This window comes from Macaca fascicularis, chromosome 19 (genome assembly GCF_037993035.2).
Source record: "Macaca fascicularis isolate 582-1 chromosome 19, T2T-MFA8v1.1".
NCBI lineage: Eukaryota > Metazoa > Chordata > Mammalia > Primates > Cercopithecidae > Macaca > Macaca fascicularis.
In genome coordinates, this window is record NC_088393.1 from 41,511,591 (window position 1) to 41,535,886 (window position 24,296).

The 24,296-nt window shown below is 40.3% G+C and overlaps 1 protein-coding gene across 4 annotated transcripts in view; it reads left to right on the forward strand.

Moving 5' to 3' along the window:
- The window catches only part of LSM14A (LSM14A mRNA processing body assembly factor), a 59,951-nt gene extending 36,829 nt beyond the window's left edge, over positions 1-23,122 (forward strand). Inside the window, exons 4-11 of one of the 4 annotated variants that reach the window (XM_005588776.4) lie at positions 3,778-3,900; positions 10,524-10,700; positions 10,996-11,061; positions 14,804-14,986; positions 15,123-15,294; positions 16,905-17,136; positions 21,446-21,502; positions 22,398-23,122. In XM_005588776.4, coding sequence (XP_005588833.1) covers positions 3,778-3,900; positions 10,524-10,700; positions 10,996-11,061; positions 14,804-14,986; positions 15,123-15,294; positions 16,905-17,136; positions 21,446-21,469 — 977 coding nt within the window. In that variant the 3' untranslated portion in view covers positions 21,470-21,502; positions 22,398-23,122. The remainder of the gene's footprint in view (positions 1-3,777; positions 3,901-10,523; positions 10,701-10,995; positions 11,062-14,803; positions 14,987-15,122; positions 15,295-16,904; positions 17,137-21,445; positions 21,503-22,397) is intronic. The other 3 variants (XM_074023105.1, XM_005588775.4, XM_015441558.3) reach the window with 3 other exon arrangements.
- The last annotated feature ends 1,174 nt before the right edge of the window (positions 23,123-24,296 follow it).

Sequence of the window (24,296 nt, forward strand, 5' to 3'; positions counted from 1 at the left end):
AGCAAGACTGTCTCAAATAAAAATAAAAAGAAAATAAGAATTTTAAAAGTCAGTGCTCTAAGCTACCAGTTAAAGAAGCTAGGAAATGGCCAGGTGTGGTGTCTCCCACCTGTAATCCCAGCACTTTGGGAAGTCAAGGCCGGCAGATTACCTAAGGTCAGGAGTTCGAGACCAGCCTGACCAACATTGTGAAACCTCATCTCTACAAAAATACAAAAATTAGCCAGGTATGATGGCAGGTGCCTGTAATCCCAGCTACTCAGGAGGCTGAGGCGGGAGAATCGCTTGAACCTGGAGGTGGAGGTTGCAGTGAGCCGAGATCGCACTGTTGAACTCCAGCCTAGACGACAGAGCAAGACTCTGTCTCACAAAAAAAAAAAAAAACAAAGGAAAAATGGTTAGCTGGGCATGGTGGTGAATGCCTGTAGTCCCAACTACTTGGGAGACTGAGGTGGGAGGATTCCTCGAGCCCAGCAGTTCAAGGCTGCAGTGAACTGTGATCGTGCCATTGCATTCTAGCCTGGGTGACAGAGTGACACCATGTCTCTAAAAACAGTTGGTGAGGACGTCAGGGGACAGCTAGGAAAAAAGTGAAAGAAAATTATTCCAAAAGTAGTAGAGGGGGAAGAAAATAAAAAGATAAGAGCAGAAATCAGTAAAATAGAAATAGATTATATATCAGCAAAGACGAGTTTCTTTGGGGTGGGTTTATTTATTTATTTATTTATTTTATAAGATTGATAAGCCCCTAACAAAACTGATTAAGGGAAGAAAGAAGAACCAAGCAAGTTGCCAATACCAGGAATGAAAGACTAGACATCAGTGTAGACCTTAAAAGAATAATATGGGAATATATGAATTGCTTTGTGTCAACAAATGTGATAGTTTAAATGAAGTGGACAAATTTCTTGAAAAATAATAAACCAACACAAGAGGAAATAAAATCTCAGTTATCTCTGTATCTTTTCATGAAATTGCAACAGTAATTTCAAATCACCCAGAAAGAAAATTCTAGACTGTTTACTGTTACTTTCTACCAAACATTTAGGGAAGAAATAATTTTTACTAATCTTACACAAACTCAGACAGCTATGCACCATGATACATGCCTGTAGTCCCGGTAACTCGGGAGGCTGAGGCGGGAGGATCTCTTGAGCCCAGGAGTTTAAGGCTGCAGTGAGCCATGATCGTGCCACTGCACTCCAGCCAAGGCAACAGAGCAAAAACCCTGTCTCTTAAAAAGGAAAAAAAGGCTGGGTACGGTAGCTCACACCTGTATTCCTAGCACTTTAGGAGGCCGAGGTGGGCGGATCACGAGGTCAGGAGATGGAGACCCGCCCGGCCAACATGGAGAAACCCCGTCTCTACTAAAAATACAAAAAAAAAAAAAATGAGTTGGACATGGTGGCGTGCACCTGTAATCCCAGCTACTTGGGAGGCTGAGGCAGGAGAATCGCTTGAGCCAAGGAGCCGGAGGTTACAGTGAGCCAAGATCACACCACTGCACTCCAGCCTGGCGACAGAGCAAGACTCCATCTCAAAAAGAGAAAAAGAAAGTTCAGAGAATAGAAGAAGAGGAAATATTTGCTGACCCTATAACCAAAGCCAAATAACTGAAATACCAACTATGACTAGATTGTTACAAGACAATTATAGAGCACTGTCTCCCATGAACATAAATGTAAGAATGTTCATTAGAAGTAGAAACCAGCACTTCAGAAGAAGGATTGTATATAATGACAAAGATTTATCTCAGGACTGGGAAGCTGCAACATTTGAAAATCCGTTGTAACTTACCACATTAACAGACCAGGAATAAAGAATAGAGAATCCAGAAATAGACCCACTCAAATACTTACAACAGAGTAACAAGACAGTTCAATGGAGAGAAAAGACATTGTTATAATAAGGGGTGTTGCAGCAGCTGGTTATCTGTGGAAAAAATAAAACTTGACACCTGGCTTAAACTATAAATTAAAAGTAATTTGAAATAGATTATAGACATAAATTGGTAGTAGAATTGGAGTAGAGGGAGGGGTATGTGTCATGATCAGGAACTCACGTAAGAGATTTGCTCTAACCATTGAATGTGTAATCCAGAGGACAAGCAATGGCAGGCCAAGCCAGGTGAGGAAACACAGAGCAGCATGGAGATGGAAACATACATCTCAAAGTGGCTGATGTCTTGGTCATCGCCTAAGAATACTAGAAATAACTGGATGGGTTCTACTCCCTACAGAATTCTTGAAAGCACCAGTCCCTACATTTCTGGGATATTATGGGTAGTTGTGTTAGGCTTCTCCTGAGCTTACTGGAGCTCTAGCCAGACTGGATTTCACCTTCAAGGGAGTCCCACTAGCTCCCCTTGTCTAAGATACTAAGATACTGTGCTGTTTTCTGAAGCCACTTTTTTAATTTTTTTTGAGACAGAGTCTCACTCTGTTGCCCAGGCTGGAGCGCAGTGGCCCAATCTTGGCTCACTGCAACCCCTGCCTCCCAGGTTCAAGCAATCCTCCTGCCTCAGCCTCCCGAGTGCTGGGACTACAGGCGTGCACCACCACGCCCGGCTAATTTTTGAATTTTTGTAGAGACGAGGTTTCACCATATTGGTCAGGCTGGTCTTGAACTCTTGACCTCGTGATCTGCCCACCTCGGCCTCCCAAAGTGCTGGGATTACGGGTGTGAGCCACTGCACCTGGCCCTGAAGCCACATTTTAAGAGGGATAAGAACAAATAGAATTCATTAAATTAGGAGTCCAAGAAAGGAAGGGGAGAGTGTTATAAAGACCATGTGAAGTGAGTTATGGTTGAAGGAACTGGAGCCTGAAAATGAGCAGATTGCAAGGGGCATGATTGTAATCTTCATGTGTTTTAAGAGCAGAAGGATAAACTTCTGCTGTGGGCTAGACTGGTGAAAGTATAGAAAATGATGAGAGAAGAGGTAGGTTTTATTAACTGAAGTAAGTAGTTTGAACTTTTATCTTGAGGGGAAGCCATCAGAAGGTCTAAAGCACGATAGTAGTGTGATTACATTTATATTTTGTAAAAAATCACTCTGACTACCATCTTTAGGTTGGATTTAGAGGTTGTGGAGCAGGGAGGTGCTGTTGAAATATAGTGAAAACCTGCACAGATGAAATACTAAGGAGAGAGCACAGTATATCAAAAGTGAATGATCCCTAAGTACTGTAGAAACTTAAAGAAATTTGATATAACCTAGTATGGCAGAGAATTGGGCCCTTTCTAGGGACTTTGTTACTCATATTGCCAGAACTTTTTGCAGCTGCTTTAGGCAGAATGCAGCCTCACAGTCCCATCTTAAGGGGAAGCCTTGAAACCAGTCTGTTGCCTTGGAAATGCTGAAAAAGCTCCTTGTAAACCTGTCTGCTAATTTGGCTATTTGTCCAGATACTTAGTATTAGAATCATTGAACCTTAATGTTGGTGTTGAATGTGCCATTTCTGCTACTTCTTTAGCTGATATGGGTCCTTGCTGTCCCATCTGCATATCTGCCTGGGACAGTATTCCATGTGTTATAAACATCGCTTGCATCCAAGGATAGTGGACAGTATATTGGCTCCCCCACCCCGCTCCCCATATTGCCATAGAATTCCCAAACTATTCAGTACACTTCAATTTCCAAGATTATTAATTTGTACAGATTTTGGGGGGAGAAATAGGCAATTACCATCATTAAAATGCTACATTACTTTATATCATTGAAAAATGTAAAACATTTTTTTAAATTTTTTTATCATTTAAAAAAATCTCTTTAAGCTGGAAACTCTTTGACGTCCTTTGGAACAGAAACATCAAACAGTGGTACCTTACCCCAAAGTAGTGCGGTTGGTTCTGCCTTTACACAGGATTCAAGATCTCTAAAAACACAGTTATCTCAAGGTAAGCTATCTCATCCTAAAGTATTTCCATTCTAAACTTCTATAGTGGTTTTTCTCTTTTTCTGAATGTAAGAGCTTTTGCAGCTTGTAAAAGTTTTCTCCAAATTGGTGTATTGCAATGAATATATTATTGAATGACTCTCACTATTTAGACTTATTACAGTTCTTAGATCATGAAACTAAAAAGTTGAGCATTCTCTAAGTTGGACTTTTTTTGCAAAGAAATTATATAACTTGTATGTAACACTGAAATATATCAAATTAGGCTCAGGCTCACCATTAATAGTTGAGCTATCCAAGATGAATTGGAAATATCATCTGAAAAAAACTGTGTATTATGCTGTTACATTTTCCCTAACATCCCCACAGGATGGAGAGTAGTAGTTCTCAATGTAGGCCACCCACAACTGAATCATCTGGGTTGCTTCTTAAAAATTTAAATCCTGAGACTTATACATCAGAATACCTGGAGCCTGAGGATTTGTATTTTAATAAGCTTCTTAAAGGATTATTTTATTTATTAAAATTCTGCTTTTCAGCCAGCCAGTCTCATAATTTTAAATGGTTATCCATACCTTTTATTCTTTGTTTTCTTTCTTTCTTTTTTCTTAATCTTTTTCTTTCTTTTATTTACTTATTAGAGTTGAGGTCTCCCTATATTGCCCATGCTGGTCTCAAACTCCTGGGCTCAAGCGATCCATTTGCCTTGGCCTCCTCATAGTGTTGGGATTACAGGCATAAGCTATTGGGCCTGGCTTTTTTTTTTTTTTTTTTTTTAGGAGATGGGTCTCACTATGCTGCCCAGACTGAAATGCAGTGGCTCTTCACAGGTGTGATCATAGCACACTGCAGCCTTGGACACCTGTCCCCAAACAAGCCTCCCGCCTTAGCTTCCCCAGTAGCTGGATCTACAGCCTTGTGCCACCATGCTCGGCTTATCTATTTGTATCTACTTCTAATATGGGTATTTTTGGCTCATTGCTTTATGTGAATGGGTTTTTTTGTTTGTTTGTTTGTTTGTTTAGTAAAGCAATGTTAAGTCATTTCAGAAAGACTTATAATCACAACAGTGTTTTAAAAAGCTATTAAGGTTGAAAATTCAATGCTAAACATAATCTTATGTATTTCACTTAAGATATTTTGAAATAGTTCTTACTGTTACTCATATTGATTAGCTTAATTTTTTTCTTTTTTCTTTCTTTTAAGATGGAGTCTTGCTCTGTCACCCAGACTAGAGTGCAGTGGCACAATCTCGGCTCACTGCAACCTCCACCTCCCAGGTTCAAGCGATTCTCCTGCCTCACCCTCCCAAGTAGCTGGGATTACAGGCACGTGCCACCACGCCCAGCTCATTTTTTGTATTTTTGGTAGAGATGTGGTTTCGCCATGTTGGTCAGGCTGGTCTCAAATTCCTGACCTCAAGTGATCCACCCCCCTTGGCCTCCCAAAGTGCTGAGATTATAGGCGTGAGCCACTACGCCCAGCCTACTTGCTTAATTTTTAAGCATTCTAAAGATTGTTTGTTCTTGGGATAGGGTCCTGCTCTGTCTCCCAGACTGGAATGTGGTGGTGTGATCATGGCTCACTGCAGCCTCCCCCTCCTGAGCTCAGGCCATCCTCCTAAGCTCAGGCCATCCTCCCAATTAGCTGAGATCACAAGCAAGCACCACCAGCTAGTTTTGTAGGGATGGAGTTTCGCCATGTTGCCAAGGCTGGTCTGGAACTCCTGGGCTCAAGTGATCCACCCACCTCAGCCTCCCAAAAGTGCTGGGATTATAGGCATGAGCCACAGTGCCCAGCCTATTCTGGAATTTTTAGTTAAATCAGGAACACATGAAAAAGAAGAAGCATAAATATTGAAATTAGTGTTATTCATGAAGAATGAGAACTAATTAAGGAACTTAAATTAGGCAGAGGCAAAATGTAAATTAAATATACAAAAGTCAGTAGTTCTGGCCAGGCACAGTGGCTCATGCTTGTAATCCCAGCACTTCGGGAGGCCAAGGCAGGTGGATCACCTGCGGTCAGGGGCTCGAGACCAGCCTGGCCAACCAACATGGTGAAACCCCCATCTCTACTAAAAATACAAAAATTAGCAGGGCATGGTGGCGTGCACCTGTAATCCCAGCTACTCAGGAGGCTGAGGTGGGAGAATCACGTGAACTCGGGAGGCAGAGATTGCAGTGAGCCAAGATCACGCTACTGCACTCCAGCTTGGGCAACAGAGCAAGACTCCATCTTAAAAAAAAAAATAGTCCTAAAGCCTAATCCATTGATTATGTAATAAGGAGAAAAGATTACAGTAATGTAAAATAGAAATTGTATACAAAATATATATAAGAAATAAGTTAGTCATACTAAGAAATATGACCAACTTCTATGATAATGTAAGAGAGGGACTTAAAAGTCACATATAGGCCGGGTGTGGTGGCTTGTGCCTATAATCCCAGCACTTTGGGAGGCCGAGGCGGGCAGATCACGAGGTCAGGAGATCGAGACCATCCTGGCTAACACGGTGAAACCCCGTCTCTACTAAAAATACAAAAAATTAACCGGACGTTGTGGCGGGCGCCTGTAGTCCCAGCTACTCAGGAGGCTGAGGCAGGAGAATGGCGTGAACCTGGGAGGTGGAGCTTGCAGAGAGCCAAGATCATGCCACTGCACTCCAGCCTGGGTGACAGAACGAGACTCCATCTCAAAAAATAAAAATAAAAAAAGTCACATAATGGAAGAAACATCTTATTCCTAGATAAAAGAACAAGAATGTTACCAGCACTTAGGGAGGCAGAGCCAGGATGATCACCTGAGTCCAGGAGTTTGAGACCAGCCTGAGCAATGTAGTGAAACATCATCTCTACCAAAAAATTTTAAAAATAAGCAGAGTATGATGGTGGACATCTGTGGTCCTAGCTACTCAAGAGGCTGAGGCAGGAGGATCACTTGAGCCCAGGAGGCCGAGGCTGCAGTGAGCGCTAACTGCACCACCTCACTCCACCCTGGGCGACAGAAACAAGACTGTCTCCCAAAAAAAAAAAAAAGATTCAATATTGAGAAGACTTTACTTCTCATAGCTATCAAATTTATTGCAAATTAATTAAAAATCAATGCAAATAGAATAGTAGGAGAACTTAGTAAAACAGATTAGCTTTAAAATAAACATAGAAGTGTGGCTGGACATATTTGAAAAATAAAAGTAATGGGCTTACTGACATGATAATAAAATGTAGCAATGCAGTAAAAAAAAAAAATAAGATGAATAGAATGCAATAGGCAGTCAGAAACAGATCCAAGTATAAATACAAATTTATCCTGGGTGCAGTGGTTCATGCCTAAAACCCCACCATTTTGTGAGGTCAAGATAGAAGCTAGGAATTTGAGACTAGCCTGGGCAACATAGCAAGACCCTGTCTCTCAAAAAATAAAAAATTAACTGGGTGTGATGGGGTGCGCCTATCAGCTAATCGAGAGGTGAAAGCTAGAGGATTGATTGCTTGAGCCCAGGAGATCAAGGTGGCAGCAAGCTGTGATTGCAGCACTGCACACTAGCCTAAGCAACAGAGCAAGACTTCGTCTTAAAATAATTTAATAGATGATAAAGGTATTATTTTAAATTAGTGGAGACAAGACTGTCTGTTCCAATTAATAACATTGCCTGATCATTTGGAGAAAGTCACTCTAGATTCTTTCCCTCATACTGAGCACCAAAAAATATATAAATAGTAAATAGATTAAAATGTTAAAAACTTTGAAGTATGTGTTTATTAAAAGAAAGAGGGGCCGGGTGCGGTGGCTCAAGCCTGTAATCCCAGCACTTTGAGAGGCCGCGACGGGTGGATCACGAGGTCAGGAGATTGAGACCATCCTGGCTAACACAGTGAAACCCCGTCTCTACTAAAAAAATACAAAAAAATTAGCCGGGCGAGGTGACGGGCGCCTGTAGTCCCAGGCTGAGGCAGGAGAATGGTGTGAACCTGGAAGGCGGAGCTTGCGGTGAGCTTAGATCCGGCCACTGCACTCCAGCCTGGGCGACAGAGCGAGACTTCCTCTCAAAAAAAATAAAAAGAGGTGTATTTACAAGTAGCTATGACAAAGAAGTCCTAGGGTTTGCATTTAAGTTTTATCAACTAAAATTTCTGAATTTCACAGAATTTAAATTCCTAGAATTTTCTTTTAAGTATAATAAGATTGTGAAGATAGCTGAAGGGAGTGGGCCTTTATTATGCAGAAATCACTTCTGGATTTATTCCTAATAATGTGTCCAGTATCACAGTATCACCTGTATTTCCCTGTTTATAACAAAACTGGCATCATGATGATTATTAGGCCTTAATAGTAAAAAGGCTTTTTAAGTACACAACAAATGTTTCTGTACTTGCTGTGATTGCCCCATTGCTTATACTTCTGTAGTGCTTGTGAGCTGTAGGATCTCTTCTCAAAAGCCTTGATAAAGTAGTTTTATAAACTTATAAGATGATTTAATGTAGTACCATAAAATTAACTGTAGCAGTAGGCTTTTTCAAGAAGACCCATGAAATAAAAAAATTAGCAAGGTTTGGTAGCGCATGCCTATAGTCCTAAGAGGCTGAGGCAGGAAGATCACTGGGGCCCAGGAGTTAGAAGTTGCAGCGAGCTGTGATTGCGCCACTACACTCTAGCTGGAGCGACAGAGCAAGACACTACCCTGTCTCTAAAAAACGAAAACAAAACAAAATGTGTTTTATAAGTGATTATAAAATGTGTTTCCTTAGACCAAAACTTATATAAACCATGATTTCCCATTATAATCCAATGGAAAAATTACAATGCTTCTATTAGTGGTAACTTAATTTTGAAGTGTTAGATTGTGCCTGTGTTGGTTTCTTCGTTTTGATAAATGATCATTTATTTGGCTAACTTTGCCATTAATAGCTAAAATACTATTGCACATTTGGAATTGCATACTTTAGATAATCATAAATTGGGGAAATATTACTAATAAAATATCCCTGAATCATCTGGGTACATAATAATGCATTGTCAGCATTCACTAGTTGTTTGACGCCTGCAAATATGCACAGATGGACAGTAACATTTGCAGCATATTTGGGGGGTTTTTTGCATGAAATGGGCATTATTTTTTTAAGCAAAATATTATATTTTGGAATAAGTATGAGATGTGAGTGCCTGAGCAGAGATTTACAGCAAACATTATCAGGACAGAAAGCATGATGGGAGCACCCGATGTTACATTCTTCAGTTCATGCTGTGACCAGGCTCTGGCCTCATAAAAGGAAAAATATAATTTGTAAGTACAAGTCCCGTTTTTTGTTTTGGCTCTTTTATTTTTGTATTTTTTGAGACAGGGTCTAGCTTTGTCACCCAGACTGGATGCAGTGGACCAATCTCGGCTCACTACAACCAGTGCCTCCCTGGCTCAAGTGATCCACCCACTTCAGCCTCCTGAGTAGCTGGGGTTACAGGCATGTGCCAACACGCCTGGCTAATTTTTGTATTTGTTGTAGACACAGGCTTTCGCCGTGTTGTCCAGGCTGATCTCGAACTCCTGAGCTCAAGTGATCTGCCCACCTCAGCCTCCCAAATTGCTGGGATTATAGGTGTGAGCAACCGCGCCCAGCCAAACCCCATATTAAGCAAAAACTTGCCAAGTGATCTTTTAAAAGGCAAGGAATGAGTATGGCTACTGTGTAATTATCTGAAGAGTTTTGTTTTTTGTTTTTTTTTGTTTTTGTTTTTGTTTTGCTGGCGTTTTAGTTTTTGTTTAGTTACCCAAGCCCCTAAAGCATTAAAGAACTTCACCTGTCTAACTTTCTAGTTCTTTACTTTTTATTTATTTATTTATTTATTTTTGAGACAGGGCCTCACTCTGTCACCTACGCTGGAGTGCAATGGCACGATCTTGGCTCACTGCAGCCTCTGCCTCCCGGGTTCAAGCTATCCCATCTCAGCCTCCTGAGTAGCTGGGAACACAGGCACACGCCACCATGCCTGGCTGATTTTTGTATTTTCAGTAGAGACAGGGTTTCACCATGTTACCTAGACTGGTCTTGAAATCCAGGGCTCAAGCGATCCTCCTGCTTTAGCTTCCCAAAGTACTAGGATTACAGGCATGTGCCACCGCTTCTGGCCCTTTACTTTCTTATAATAGAAATTTAATGGAGATAGTACCTGTAGATAGATGTAAAGGTATTGTTTTAGTCATCTACAGAAAGTACTAAGAAAAATTAAAACAAGTTACCATAGTCTTATGGTTGTTATTGGGGAAAGCCTGTGTTTGACCTGACTACAATATAGCCTTTGATAATTCTAGGGAATCTCGTACCAGGCCGCAATTTTTTTTAAAGGTAAACTTCCACTAAGTAGAAATAACAGATAAAATTGTGAGGGGGAGGGGGTTTTGAAGCTGTTGAAGGTTTTTTTTTTAATTATTATTATTTTTTATTTTTAACCTAATGACAAGCCCACTAAGGATAACCATTCTTAATATCTGGTCTGATAAGTGGATTAATTCAAATTTATGCTAAGGATTTGAATTGGTAGAAATAAAACTGGACAATTTTATTTAGGGTCTAGATTATTTTTGAAATCCCCAATAGGGTAGTTTCTTATCTTTTGGTTACGTTTTAGGTCGTTCAAGCCCTCAGTTAGACCCTTTGAGAAAAAGCCCAACCATGGAACAAGCAGTGCAGACCGCCTCGGCCCACTTACCTGCTCCAGCACCTGTTGGGAGAAGGAGTCCTGTATCAACCAGGCCTTTGCCATCTACCAGCCAAAAAGCAATAGAGAATCAGGAGCACAGGCGAGGTAGAACTTTAGCTGTTTACTGTTCCTTAATTGACTGATCAATGTTTTCCGCTCACTTTATTTTCATTAGAAGGATTTACATCATATGAATGATCCCAGAAAATTAAACTGAACGTGATAGAATGTTCGGTCTTTCAAATTTGACTCAAAGTGTTGGTGGTGTGGGTATTGTTTTTTGGGCATTGCACAGGCTTTGTTTTGGGATTTTTGGTTTGTTTGTATGTAATTCTGACTACGGAAGTTTTTGATGATGTGCCCTGAGTTGATTTGACACTTTGCACGTCTTCTTCTATAGCTGAAGTACACAAAGTTTCAAGGCCAGAAAATGAGCAACTCAGAAATGATAACAAGAGACAAGTAGGTAAGTTCTTGGATCCGAAAGTCATATCCTATGCTTCTCAACAGGGAGAATATTTTAAATGTATGATACATAATTACTATAAAAAAAAGAAAGGTGGGGGTTGTGACTCTAAAGGAGGAGCACAGGGGAGTGTCACTGTGGTGACAGAACAGTTCTTTATCTTGATTGTGATGGTGGTTATGCAAATCTATATATGGTAGAACATCATAGAACTATGCATAAAGACATATCAGAAAATGAGTACATGTGCAAACTGGTGACATCTGAGCAAGGTCTATAGTTTAGTTAATTAGATTGTGCCTGTGTCAGTTTCTTGGTTTTGATAATGTACCATAATTATATAAGGTGTGACTGTTGGAGTTTGGGAAGTTGGGTGATGGGCACAAAGGGCCACTCTGAACTAGTTTTTCAATTTTTCTTTTCTATAATTACTTGAAAATAAAGATTTTTTAAAATTTTACCTTTCTGGAAAAAAAATTCTACTTAGTGATAGGCCTTTTTTTTTTTTTTTTGTCTGAGATGGAGTTTCACTCTTGTCGCCCAGGCTGTAGTGCAGTGGTGTGATCTCGGCTCACTGCAGCCTCTGCCTCCCAGGTTCAAGTAATTCTCCTGCCTCAGCCTCCCGAGTAGCTGGGATCGTGCCACCACACCCAGCTAATTTCTGTATTTTTAGTAGAGACAGGGCTTTGCCATGTTGGCCAGGCTGGTCTCAAACTCCTGACCTCAGGTGATGTACCCACCTCAGCCTCCCAAAGTGCTGGGATTACAGACGGGAGCCACCACACCCAGCCAGGCAGTTATCTTTTAATATGTTCTTGAGTATTTCCTGCTAGTAGGATTTGTTCGTTTATATTTACATTTTCCTATGACTTCTACTTTTGTGGTTCTTTTGTGTCAGTTTCATGTTAGGATTATAAAATCGGTTTTCATTGTTTTCTATGCCTTTGGGAATGGAATTATCTTTATGTTACAAGTTTGAAACGTTTCCTCATTAAAATTAAGTCCAGAGGCAGGCACGGTGGCTCACACCTGTAATCTCAGCACTTTGAGATGCTGAGGCGGGCAGATCACGAGGTCAGGAGTTTGAGACCAGCCTGGCCATATGGTGAAACCGTCTCTACTAAAAATAGAAAAATTAGCTGGGCTTGATGGCGCACGCCTGTAGTCCCAGCTGCTTGGGAGGCTCAGGCAGGAGAATCACTTGAACCCAGGAGGTGAGGTTGTAGTGAGCCAAGATCGTGCCACTGCACTCCAGCCTGGGTGACAGAGTGAGACGCCGTCAAAAAAAAAAAAAAAAAAAAAAAAAAATTAAGCCCAGATCCTGTTTTTTTTTGTTGTTTTTTTTTGTTTTTTTTTTGTTTGTTTTTTTGAGACGGAGTCTCGCTGTGTCACCCAGGCTGGAGTGCAGTGGCCCGATCTCGGCTCACTGCAAGCTCCTCCTCCAGGGTTTACGCCATTCTCCTGCCTCAGCCTCCGAGTAGCTGGGACTACAGGCGCCCGCCACCTCGCCCGGCTAGTTTTTTGTATTTTTAGTAGAGACGGGGTTTCACCATGTTAGCCAGGATGGTCTCGATCTCCTGACTTCGTGATCCACCCGCCTCGGCCTCCCAAAGTACTGGGATTATAGGCTTGAGCCACCGCGCCCGGCCTCAGATCCTGTTTTTGAATCAGTTAAGAGCTATAATTTTCTTTTATGGTTTTGTATTTTATCTGTTTTGTGATACATTCCAAAATCATTCATTTTATTAATATTTTCAAATTTATTAATGGAAAATGAATTATAATTTTACAGCTCTTCTAAATTGAAAAGGCAGTGTATAATCTACCTTATTTAGAAGATGATTGAAAAATAATCTTTCGTTTTAGAAACCTAGATATGATATTTTTAGATGTATATGTACTCTTACTTACATCATTTATATATATATATTTTTATATCCTCCCACCCCCCCCCTTTTTTTTTTTTTTTTTTTTTTGAGACGGAGTCTCGCTCTGTCACCCAGGCTAGAGTGCAGTGGTGCTATCTCAGCTCATTGCAACCTCCACCTCCTGGGTTCATGCCATTCTTCTGCCTCAGCCTTCCAAGTAGCTGGGACTACATATGCCATGGAATACAGAATTTTGTTTAATTTGACTCATTATATTTTACCTTTTTTATTCAGAAAAAGAGCTCCCCTCCCAAAATAAAATAACTGCCATACTATCTTTCATTGCCCTTCAAAACTCACCCCACCAAAGAGGTTCGTTAACAGAACAGTGAATATTCTTCCAGATTTTTTTTTGTAGATTTTACAGCCACAGACATCTATACTATCCAAAACCCTTTTTTTTCTTTTTTCTTTCTTTTTTTTTTTTTTTTTTTTTGGAGACAGAGTCTCGCTCTGTTGCCCAGGCTGGAGCGTAGTGGCGCAATCTTGGTTCACTGCAACCTTCGCTTCCTGGGTTCAAGCGATTCTCCTGTCTCAGCCTCCTGGGTAGGTGGGATTACAGGCATGCGCCACCACGCCCGGCTAATGTTTCTGTATTTTTACTAGAGATGGTGTTTCACCATGTTGGTCAGGCTGGTCTCGAGCTTCTGACCTCATGATCCGCCCGCCCTGGCCTCCCAAAGTGCTGGGGTTATAGGCTTGAGCCACTGCGCCCAGCCCCAAAACACTTTTTTTAAGACAGAAGGATTATGGTGTAATTCTGTCTTGTGGCTGAGGCATTTTTAATAGTAGAGGTGAATGTTTTAAACATCCTGCTTATCTAGATTTATGTCTGGATATGCTGCTGTGGGGTTTTGTGGTTTGTTTTCTCAAACCCAGGCAGTTTGCCAAACCTCAGCAAACAGCATAAACCTGTCTGTTACCCTGTAGTCACTTCTCATCCTTGTCAGTATGTGTGGAGCATTTCACACAATTGTGATAATTAAACTCATACTGCTTTCTGCTCTGCATTTTTCAATTAACATCAAATATTCTTCCCTCTGGTTTTTTTTTTTTTTTTCTTGTTAGTCATTTTTTCTTGTGTTGGATATTTGGGTTCCCACATTTTTCACTATAAATTATGCTGCTTTGTATTGCTTTATGATGTCTCATATGATTGGCTGAAATTTTACTGTGTTATAGAGGAGAGAGAATGTATAGATACAGGAAGGCTTGAATAATGTGGAGCCATCTAGAGAGACACAGTAAAGATGGAGTAGGAAGTGTTCGGAGTCAGTAAGGATTGGTGCTTGTTTGTTTTTATCTGTGATGTGGAAATAACACCTATTTTCTTGAAATTTGTGCCAGTTAGTGTTTATTTTTCTTACTATAAATCTTGGTTCCTGTTATTCTTTCCATAAAAGGTTTTCTACATTTTGAGAACCCACTATGTGTCTGGCACTTCAGTGTGCCGGTGTTGGGGATATAGCAGTAAAGAAAACAATGCCCCTGCCCTCAAGGAGCATATATTAATTTAGTGCAGAAGTCTCCACACTTGCCTGACTGTATACTCTGTCAGTAACACGCGTGAGTGTGGACCCCATAAATACAAATGTTTAGAAATTTTGTGTGAGCTATTCTCAGTCTACATAGTAAATATTAGTGAAACTTAATTTTTTATTTTGTATAAAAAATACAAATACAATAAAATATATAGAGACCTGTAAGCATTTCTGTTGTTGACTGTTGAATCTAAAGAGCACAATAGCAACATCTGTGCTAAACCAGCTATTACATATTGAATGTCCTTTGTATATATTCTTTTATTATCATAGCTCCAGGTGCTCCTTCAGCTCCAAGGAGAGGGCGTGGGGGTCATCGGGGTGGCAGGGGAAGATTTGGTATTCGGCGAGATGGGCCAATGAAATTTGAGAAAGACTTTGACTTTGAAAGTGCAAATGCACAATTCAACAAGGAAGAGATTGACAGAGAGTTTCATAATAAACTTAAATTAAAAGGTAAGCTTTGATTTTTCTATTCAGAAAATAATCTTACTTGATCTGTGAATTATGGATGTTTCTCAGATTAGGTGTTTTTATGTAATTCAGATTAGCTGTCTTGACTTTTATGATATGTGCTTTTGTTTGTCCTTAGAAGATAAACTTGAGAAACAGGAGAAGCCTGTAAATGGTGAAGATAAAGGAGACTCAGGAGTTGATACCCAAAACAGTGAAGGAAATGCTGATGAAGAAGATCCACTTGGACCTAATTGCTATTATGACAAAACTAAATCCTTCTTTGATAATATTTCTTGTGATGACAATAGGTACAGTCTTTAAAGCTGTTCTTTTGCTTTTATGATGTTGATTGAAGTGTAAAATGGTTTCATGTAAATTCACAAGATTTAATGAATACTACCATAATTGTTTTGTTTTGAGACAGTCTCACTCTGTTACTCAGGCTGGAGTGCAGCAGTGCAGTCACAGCTCACTGTAGCCTAAACTCCTGGGCTCAAGCAATCCTCCCATCTCAGCCTCAGTAGAGGAGTCTACAGTTGTACACTACCCCACCCAGCTAAATTTTTTCATGTTTTTGTAGAGATGGGGTCTCGCTATGTTGCCCAAGCTGGTGGTGAACTCCTGGCCTCAAGACCAGTCTCCAAAAGTACTAGGATTACAGGCATGAGCCACCACACCTGGCCATAATTGATTTTTTAATGTTTTATTTTGCTAAAAGAAAATATATGCTAAAGTTCTAAATTATTCATTCATAAGAAGAAATATCCATATACTTTTTTTTTGTTTAAGGATATATTCATATTTGAATATTAGTAATTAAAACAGAAGCATTTAGGTAATATCTAAGTAGGGCCTTTTTTTCACCCCTCTACATTGTAGTTCAAATGAAGCCAGAACCGAAGTGCTAATCTACTTTGAAGTTTGCTGATACCATAAAACTGCCAGACTGTAGTAAATATGGGTCCAGAAAATTGGCAAATTATTGAGAGGTTAATTAAAGGACCCAGTGTGAGGATTAACAGTTCTAGAGGTTCTCCTGCCCAATCCAGATTGTCCTTGTCCTTGTCCTTGTCCTGGCTGAAGTTTGGTGCCCTCTGGTGGCAGTTGTTTGCTTCAGTATAAACATAGATGGACATAGTTCTGAGTCCCACGATTGGCTGGATGACAGCAGCAACAATTCAGATACTTCTTGGGTTAATTGGTATCGGGTCCAGAGATTGGGCCAGCAACCTAATGGGGACCTAAGGGCCCACCTTCCATCTCTTAGCTTCCCAAGACAAGGCCTCCCTGTCTGACTTTACCTTCTTTTCCCTTGGGGCTGAGTGGAAAGCGAAGTCAATTACCAATCTCATTATATCTGAATTTCCATTATATTGGGGCTGTTACTATGTTTAGCAGGTGTATTTGCAAGAAACTAATGTCAGTCATGTGTTCACATGAAGTTTAACAGAATATTATAGGAACATATTGAACTCATATGCCTTGGACAACTTGTGATAAGAGTTTTTTTTGAAACGGAGTTTTGCTCTTGTCACCCAGGCTGGAGTGCAGTGGCGCGATCTCAACTCACTGCAACCTCCACCTCCCAGGTTCAAGTGATTCTCCTGCATCAGCCTTCCGAGTAGCTGGGATTACAGGCGCCTGCCACCACACCCAGCTGTTTTTTGTATTTTTGATAGAGACGGAGTTTCACCATTTTGGCCAGGCTGGTCTCGAACTCCTGACCTCAGGCGATCTGCCCCCTCAGCCTCCCAAAGTGCTTTGATTACAGGTGTGAGCCACCATGCCTGGCCAAGATGCTTATTTCTAATCAGCTTTAGTAATCACTTAGCCTTAATTTGGGAATAGCACTGCATATTTTGGCTGAGGGATATTCTTTTAAACCTGATATGCTGAAGATTATTTGCTTTTATAATAGAGAACGAAGACCAACCTGGGCTGAAGAAAGAAGATTAAATGCTGAAACATTTGGAATCCCACTTCGTCCAAACCGTGGCCGTGGGGGATACAGAGGCAGAGGAGGTCTTGGTTTCCGTGGTGGCAGAGGGCGTGGTGGTGGCAGAGGTGGTACCTTCACTGCCCCTCGAGGATTTCGAGGTGGATTCAGAGGAGGTCGTGGGGGCCGGGAGTTTGCAGATTTTGAATATAGGGTAAGTGTTCTTGTTAATGAATTCTTTGGGGTTGACATACATTTTACAAGACTCAAAACATTTTTGCTTGTTTTTGTTTTGGGTGAATTGAGGACATTAGAATAATTTCCATTTTGACTTTTCAGTAGAGGATATACATGAGTCAGATGTGTATATAAAAACACTATACAAAAAAGGACAGTATAGTATCACCTTTATTTCATGTTAACAATACACTTTTAACACCAAAAGAGTCTATCTAGAAAGCACATCCTCCCAGAATGGAAGGGCAAGCTCTAACATTTAATAGCAGTTAACATTTATATAGTATTTACCAAGTACCATTCATTGTATTAAGTATTTTTTACATATTAACTTATTTAAACGGCACATCAACTCTGTGAGGTAGGTTCTATTATTATCTCCATTTTACAAGTGAGGAAATAGGTATAGAGATATTAAGTAACTTGCGAAAGGTCACATAGCTAGTAAGTGATGGTGCTGGGTGTTGAGCCCAGCAAGTTTCCTGAGTTACTACTCTTAATTTGGTTTTGTAGAAAACTCAGTACATTTTCCCTGGTTTTCTCCTTTCACCATGAACTTGAAAACGTTTCGATATATTGGCCTTCAGGAGCTGCTGCTAGAGAATTCTATAACTCTGTATAGTAGCTTTATGTGTATAATTTAGCTTTTGACAGATGTCTGTACATTAAGTCAGCATAGTAACTATCTCAGTTAACAGTAAACTATCTTAGTTTATTGATTTTAGAAGTAATGGAGAGGAAAGGCTGTACAGAAAGGATCAAAATCTTGTAAAGAGCTCCACTTGTAATAGCAACAGGCAGCTGGAAACAGAAAGACCTGTTAGCAGGAGTTCCATTGCCCAGTACTTAAAACTGGCCATTGTTGAGATCTCTCTGGAAAGAGATCAGTATTAATGGCTTTTGGACCTGCTCTATTAATTTTGATGCCTTTGATATTGTGCCATCACAGCCAAGACTGCCAAAAATTATACTCAACTCACCAGCTTATGCCATCCACCGTGGTGGCCTTATGCAGTTGCAGGACTTCTGACTTGCAAAATCCCCTTCCCAGCTAGGAGAATCTGTCTTAGGAACTCCAGAATAGCCCTTGCTTATCACCGTTACTGCCCTTAAGTTTGCCAGTGACACCTTGCTTACAGAATTCAGCAGTAGTATTTTCACAAATATTTTATTTGCCATCAGCTCCTCTGCAGTATTTGACACTGACCAACCACCCACTTTGGGGTCTTTCTTCCTAGTCTTTAAAATACTCTTCTAGGTTTTCAATTTATACTTTTACTAATTTTTTAATACTCTTCATTCTTTTTGGCGGGGAGGGCTGTGGAAGGTGGGGTGTCAGGGTCTTGCTCTGTTACCCAGACTGGAGTGCGATGGCATGATCATAAGTCACTGCGGCCTCAACTTCCCAGGCTCAGGCAGTCCTCCCACCTCAGCCTCCCATGTAGCTGGGACTACAGGCACGCACTACCATGCCCAGCTAATTTTTAATTTTTTTGTAGACACGGTCCCACTCTGTGTTGTCCAGGCTGGTCTTGAACTCCTGGGCTTAAGCAATCCTCTCACCTCAGCTTCCCAAAGTGCTGGGATTTTAGGTGTGAGCCACGGTGCTTGTTCCATCCTCCCTTTTGTAAGCCTGTCTTGGACCCTATATGTTTCTGCACTGCATCTCTATCTTCACTGTCCTGCTGTCAGCTTAACCTTCCTCAGACTGACCTCATCATCTTCCTTCTCTCCAGTCATCTCAGCTCTGCCTCCTCCCAGTGTTCCATGTTGGCTCATGGTATACTGCCCAGGCACTAGAGGTATCCATGATTATGGCCTATTGCTATGTCGTCACATTTATTCCTTTGAGATGTCCCTGTCAACTACCATGATAACCCACCAGTTGGGCTTCAGACCTTCATCTCTCTTTACCCCCACTTTAAGGCAGATCAGCTGTGTTTTGAAGAACCTATGACAACTGCTTGTTGAAGACCACATTGAGCCAGCTTGGTTTGAGAAAAAGTATGTTTAAATTAGACTTGGATCCAGATAATAGCAATAGTTACTAGTATGACCTTTCAGACCCTTAGTTTCGACATTTGAGGATAAAGAGTTGCACCATTTATTCTGAAATACACCTTTTAAAGATCATTAAACTTTCAGAGTTGGAAAACATCTGAGAGGTCTGACCTGGTTAAAACATAAACCTCTTCTGCAGTATCTCTTATAGGGGGTAGGAGCTTACTCTTCCCAAGGGCATCCATCCCACCCCAGGGATGTTCTAATTGTTACAATCTCGTCTGGGCATGGTGGCTCACGCCTGTAATTCCAGCACTTTGGGAGGCCAAGGTGGGCAGATCACCTGAGGTCAGGAGTTCGAGACCAGCCTGGCTAACATGGTGAAACCCCGCCTCTACCAAAAATATTAAAAAAATTAGCCAGGCGTGGTGGCACACGCCTGTAATCCCAGCTACTCAGGAGGCTGAGGCAGGAGAATCACTGAATCTGGGAGGCAGAGGTTGCAGTGAGCCGAGGTCACGCCACTGCACTCCAGCCTGGGCAGCAGAGCAAGGCTCCATCTCAAAAAAAAGAAAAAACAAACCTTCCATGTAGTAACTGTGTGTGCTCCATGTACTTACTAATACAAACGTTGTTTTGACATCATGTCACACTGTTTATCATTTTGAGCCTTTTGTAAAACTCCTATCACATATATTGCAGAATTGAAAATGCATTGTCGTAGTTATCTGCATGCATCTTTGTCTACGCTCCTGTAATACTTGACAGATAGTCCAGCCTCTGCTTAGGTGTTGCCAGGAGTGATGGACTCAGCGAACCCTCAGGCATGGCCCAGTGTTTAGGAGGCTCAGTTGTGACATTGCAGTCCCTGCTCTTCTTAATCATGTGAGGATCCCACTTGATGTATTTGGCCTCATTCCTCATTACCCTTTAACCTTTAACCTGATTCAAGCAGATGAGAACCTCTTGGCTTTAGTGAATATGTATTCTACTTTTCTTTCCACCACAACACTCAGCTCAACAATGGAGCCATAGTGGGCTTGAAGTAATTGCTTATCATGTTGATTAGGAATTTGCCACTCCAGCCTTCAGTGAAGCCAAAGGTCTGTCAGTGTGGCTAGCCCTTGATTGTTCATTCCAGAGTTGCATAACCCTTTCATCTGCCACTAGAGCCCCGACCCCAGCAGCCCTACACCTCCTAAATTATGAAATCATTTCACCTTGCACCTTTAAAGGTAGAAAATGGTGAGTGATCACTGTACATAAAGGAAATTTACCACTGAAGATTAAACTCATATCTGAAACATCTAACACTTCCTCCCAGAGATGGACATGGATGACATTTTCTGCAGCTTTCATGAAATGAGTTGGCTTAATTTTTTGTGCTATATTAGCATAAGTCATTGTAGTTTGGGGGTAAGCATAAACGAGATTGGTTGTTTAATGAAAACATGGGTAAAGATAAAAGCATAAAGTTTTAGAATCGTTAAAAGAATCAGCCAAACTAGAATCTCTGCACTACCACACTCACATTAGATGATTAGGAGACTAAGGACCCCAAGAAGTTAATTGTGTGATTGAGGTACAAGCTAACAAAGCCAAACTCACTCTCTTGACTTCTGGCCTGATTTTCCTTAAGGGTAATGTTGGAAATGTAGGCCAGTGCAATGGTTTACACGTGTAATACCAGCACTTTGGGAGGCCAGGGCAGGAGGATTGCTTAAGCCCAGGAATTCAAGGTCAGCATGGGCAACATAAGGAGTCCCTATCTCTATAAAAAAGTTTAAAAATTAGCTGGAGTGGTGGCACATGCCTGTAGTCCCAGCTACTCAGGAGGCTAAGGCGGGAGGATCACTTGAACCTGGGAGGTCAAGGCTGCAACGAGCCATGATTGCACCACTGCACTCCAGCCTGGGTGACAGAGCAAGACCGGTCTCAAAAAAAAAAAAAAAAAGAAAGAAATACAAACTTACGGTAAGTTTGGTTTTATGGTGTTTCCCACCCCTTTCCCTTCCCCCGCCCCCCAGTTTCTTTTTTGAGGTGGGAATGGAGATCAGGACTAGGATTAATAATGTAACTAGCTCCTGTTTTATATGCTGCTGTCAGGGAGGTTAAGCCACCATGGTGGGTGATAAAGATTGCATCTATGTTTCTTCAGATGGGGTCCAGAGACAACAAAGTGTCTGAATGACTCAGCATAATGTTCTCTCTCCTCTCCCCCTTTCATTTTCTCCTTTCTCTCTCTCCTGTCCCCGTCTCTTTCTTTTTTTTTTTTTACCTTTCAGAAAACCACAGCTTTTGGACCCTAAAAGGTCTGGACTGATCGTACTGCTTTCTGAAAGGTAAAAAAAAAAAACAAATACCTTGGGAGGTGTGAAGGTTGGCTTTGTGGGGGACAGCAGGTTCATCTTTTAGCTCATTGCTGTCAACTTATGCTATACCGTATGTATTTCAACTTAATAACATTGTGCAAATGTTTTAGTGTGATATACACAGATGAAGTTAAGTCTCACCTAGGAAATGTCTGTTTCTAACAGTTGGAGTGAGAATCAGCAGTAAAAATCAGGTATATAGTAGCAACTGGTCTAGAGGAAAATAAAAGCCCTTGGCTCCCACCCTTTGTACACGCCTTTAGTTTAGGGTCAGTCTCACTGGAAATCTTGAGATTTTTATTGCTTTCTCACTGGTTACTTTTTTAAAATTCCCCAGTCAGCTTTCCGCTTTTCAGAACTTATTTTAGATTTAAAAGTTATCCCTTTAAAATTGATTTTTAAACCATTGCTTCCTCCTGGCATGAAATTTTGGAGAGAAATGTTATACTGTCTGGGTATTTTATTGCCTAGTAAAGACATCAAAGACTTGGGGATTTTATGAAACTTGTTTCAAAGTATGTTGACAGTTGTATTTGATGAATTTGACTACTGAGTTGAGGGTTTAAGTTCTATCACGGCTTTTAAAAAATTATTAGGGAGAACAACCAAAGATGAGGAAGTACACCTGTATTTTGGGCTGGGGTTCACCGTTACTTTAACCTCTGCTGACTGGAAGATGCAGTCAACAATGAGGTACTACTGAGTATGGAAGTTATAAAAAGACTTTCGTGGAAATCAGTGAGAGATTTTTCTATGAAAGTAAAAGGGGGGTATATTTAAAGATAATTTCAAATAAACTTGAGCAAAGTAAAAAGAAATACGCCAATAATTTGGAACATGAACTAAATTTTTTTTTCTTTTTTAGAAAGACAACAAAGTTGCTGCATAGTCTACAAACAAGTCTCTGAAAATAGGTGAATTTCTAGCTCTTCATGGTCCTGAAAATTGATTTCAGTCTTTGCGAAGAATGAAGAAGTGAATTCGCTGTACATTTGTCACCAGCACTGGGTTTTTGTTTTTTGTTTGTTTTTCCGCTTAATTTCAAAGATAAAATGCAGTTACTTTTGGGGGTGGAAGGCTCATCTTAAAACATGAGCATTAAATCTATTTGGAATAGCAGAAGGTTAAGTAATTTCTTATGTATAGTTAAACTAAAGCAGTACTTCAGTGGGACTTACAAGTATTTTTTCATCACTGAAAGGTTTTTTTTTAATCACTAAATTGTATTTGGCAATTGCAAGTTGCCTGCAGATAGGGCCGTGATACTGTGTTTTGAGCCACAGAAGGTAATGTGTGTGCGTGTGTGCGTGTGTGTGTGTGCGCGCGCGTGTATCTCTTTCCTCCTTTCTTTTGGGGAATCCTGTAATATGAGGTAGCTTATTTCGTCAATTAATTAGGGTGCTGGATGGTAGAGAATTTTGTCAGTCAACTATGTACACACAGTAAATACTGTTTCTTAGGCAAAGGTAACTTTTTTATATAGTTGTAAAATTCCATTATATTCCATTGCCAAAGAAACATTAAGAACTTTGTATAGCTGTATAAAAAGCGACTAATTTTTTAAAGAATAAACATTTTAAAGTCAGCAAACATACTGTGTCCTTGCAGAAGTTGATGTGCTGAGCAGCAGCATTATGGGTGGGTCTTTTTTTCTTAGTTTTCCAGGCTTAACATTTTTGATTTTGTTTTTTAATGTTTGGAACATAAATGAAGATTTGATACATTCTTTCGTTATCTAAAAAGGATTGATTATTCATGCTCATTGTAAGAACTTCATTTTGTAGCAAATGGCATATCACAGGATCTGTCCAGATAATCAATATTTTCAGTATACAAATGTAAATAATCATAGATGAGAATGTACTTAGCTGTATTTTCAAATCAGTAATCCTCCCCACCTTTTTTAGGACTTTAAAACTAGGCATCAATGAATCTGTTTTTACTATTATGCCTGGAATTTAGTCATGATACCTTGACTCATTCTGTCATATTTCAAGAGGATTCAGAGTCCTTGAAATTACTTTGGCAGCCTGTAACACACGGCAACACTGGTCCTTGGGCCTGTGACCCACAGATGACTCAGTATAGAGTTCGTTGCTAATTATAAATTACTAGTGAATCTTTTTGATATTTTAAGCTCTAGTGGGAAAAATCTGGCCACTTTCGTGTTTTTATGAAGGCCATGGAATAAAAGGATCCAAAGATTTAAATATTTTTATCTAATATTTTGATTGTTTTATTAACTTTCTCCTTAAAACATTCAGTAGTGATAAAGATACAGAAACTGCACTGTAGGAGAATTGGAATATTTAAGGCTGGTTGATATTTTTTATTTTAATTTTATATCTTTTGTATAGCTCTACAAGGCAGTGTTTTGTAATTTGGTTTCATTATTAAGATCCAGTACTTGGCAGCCATAGTTTAGATAATATTGTTTAGTGCTGTTTGTTTGCATGTTAACAACAAAACCTTTTAGAGGACCCACAAATCATGATATTGAACACATTTCTGAGGCATTCAGAGCATCAAAGCAAGTACCATGGCAATACATGTGTAGACTGTTTGAGATGTCCCAGGCCAATTTCAAGAAAGAAAACTGTAAATACTAGTTCTACTTGCTCCGAAAGTATGAGTTCATGCGTTTTCCCAGCCCTCTGAATCACTGACTGGGGCGTTTTGTGCCCCAACAAAAACTGGCAGCATGGCATACCTGCAGCACACCTTACAATATTAAAGCAAAGTTTTTATTCTAAAACAGAATAAA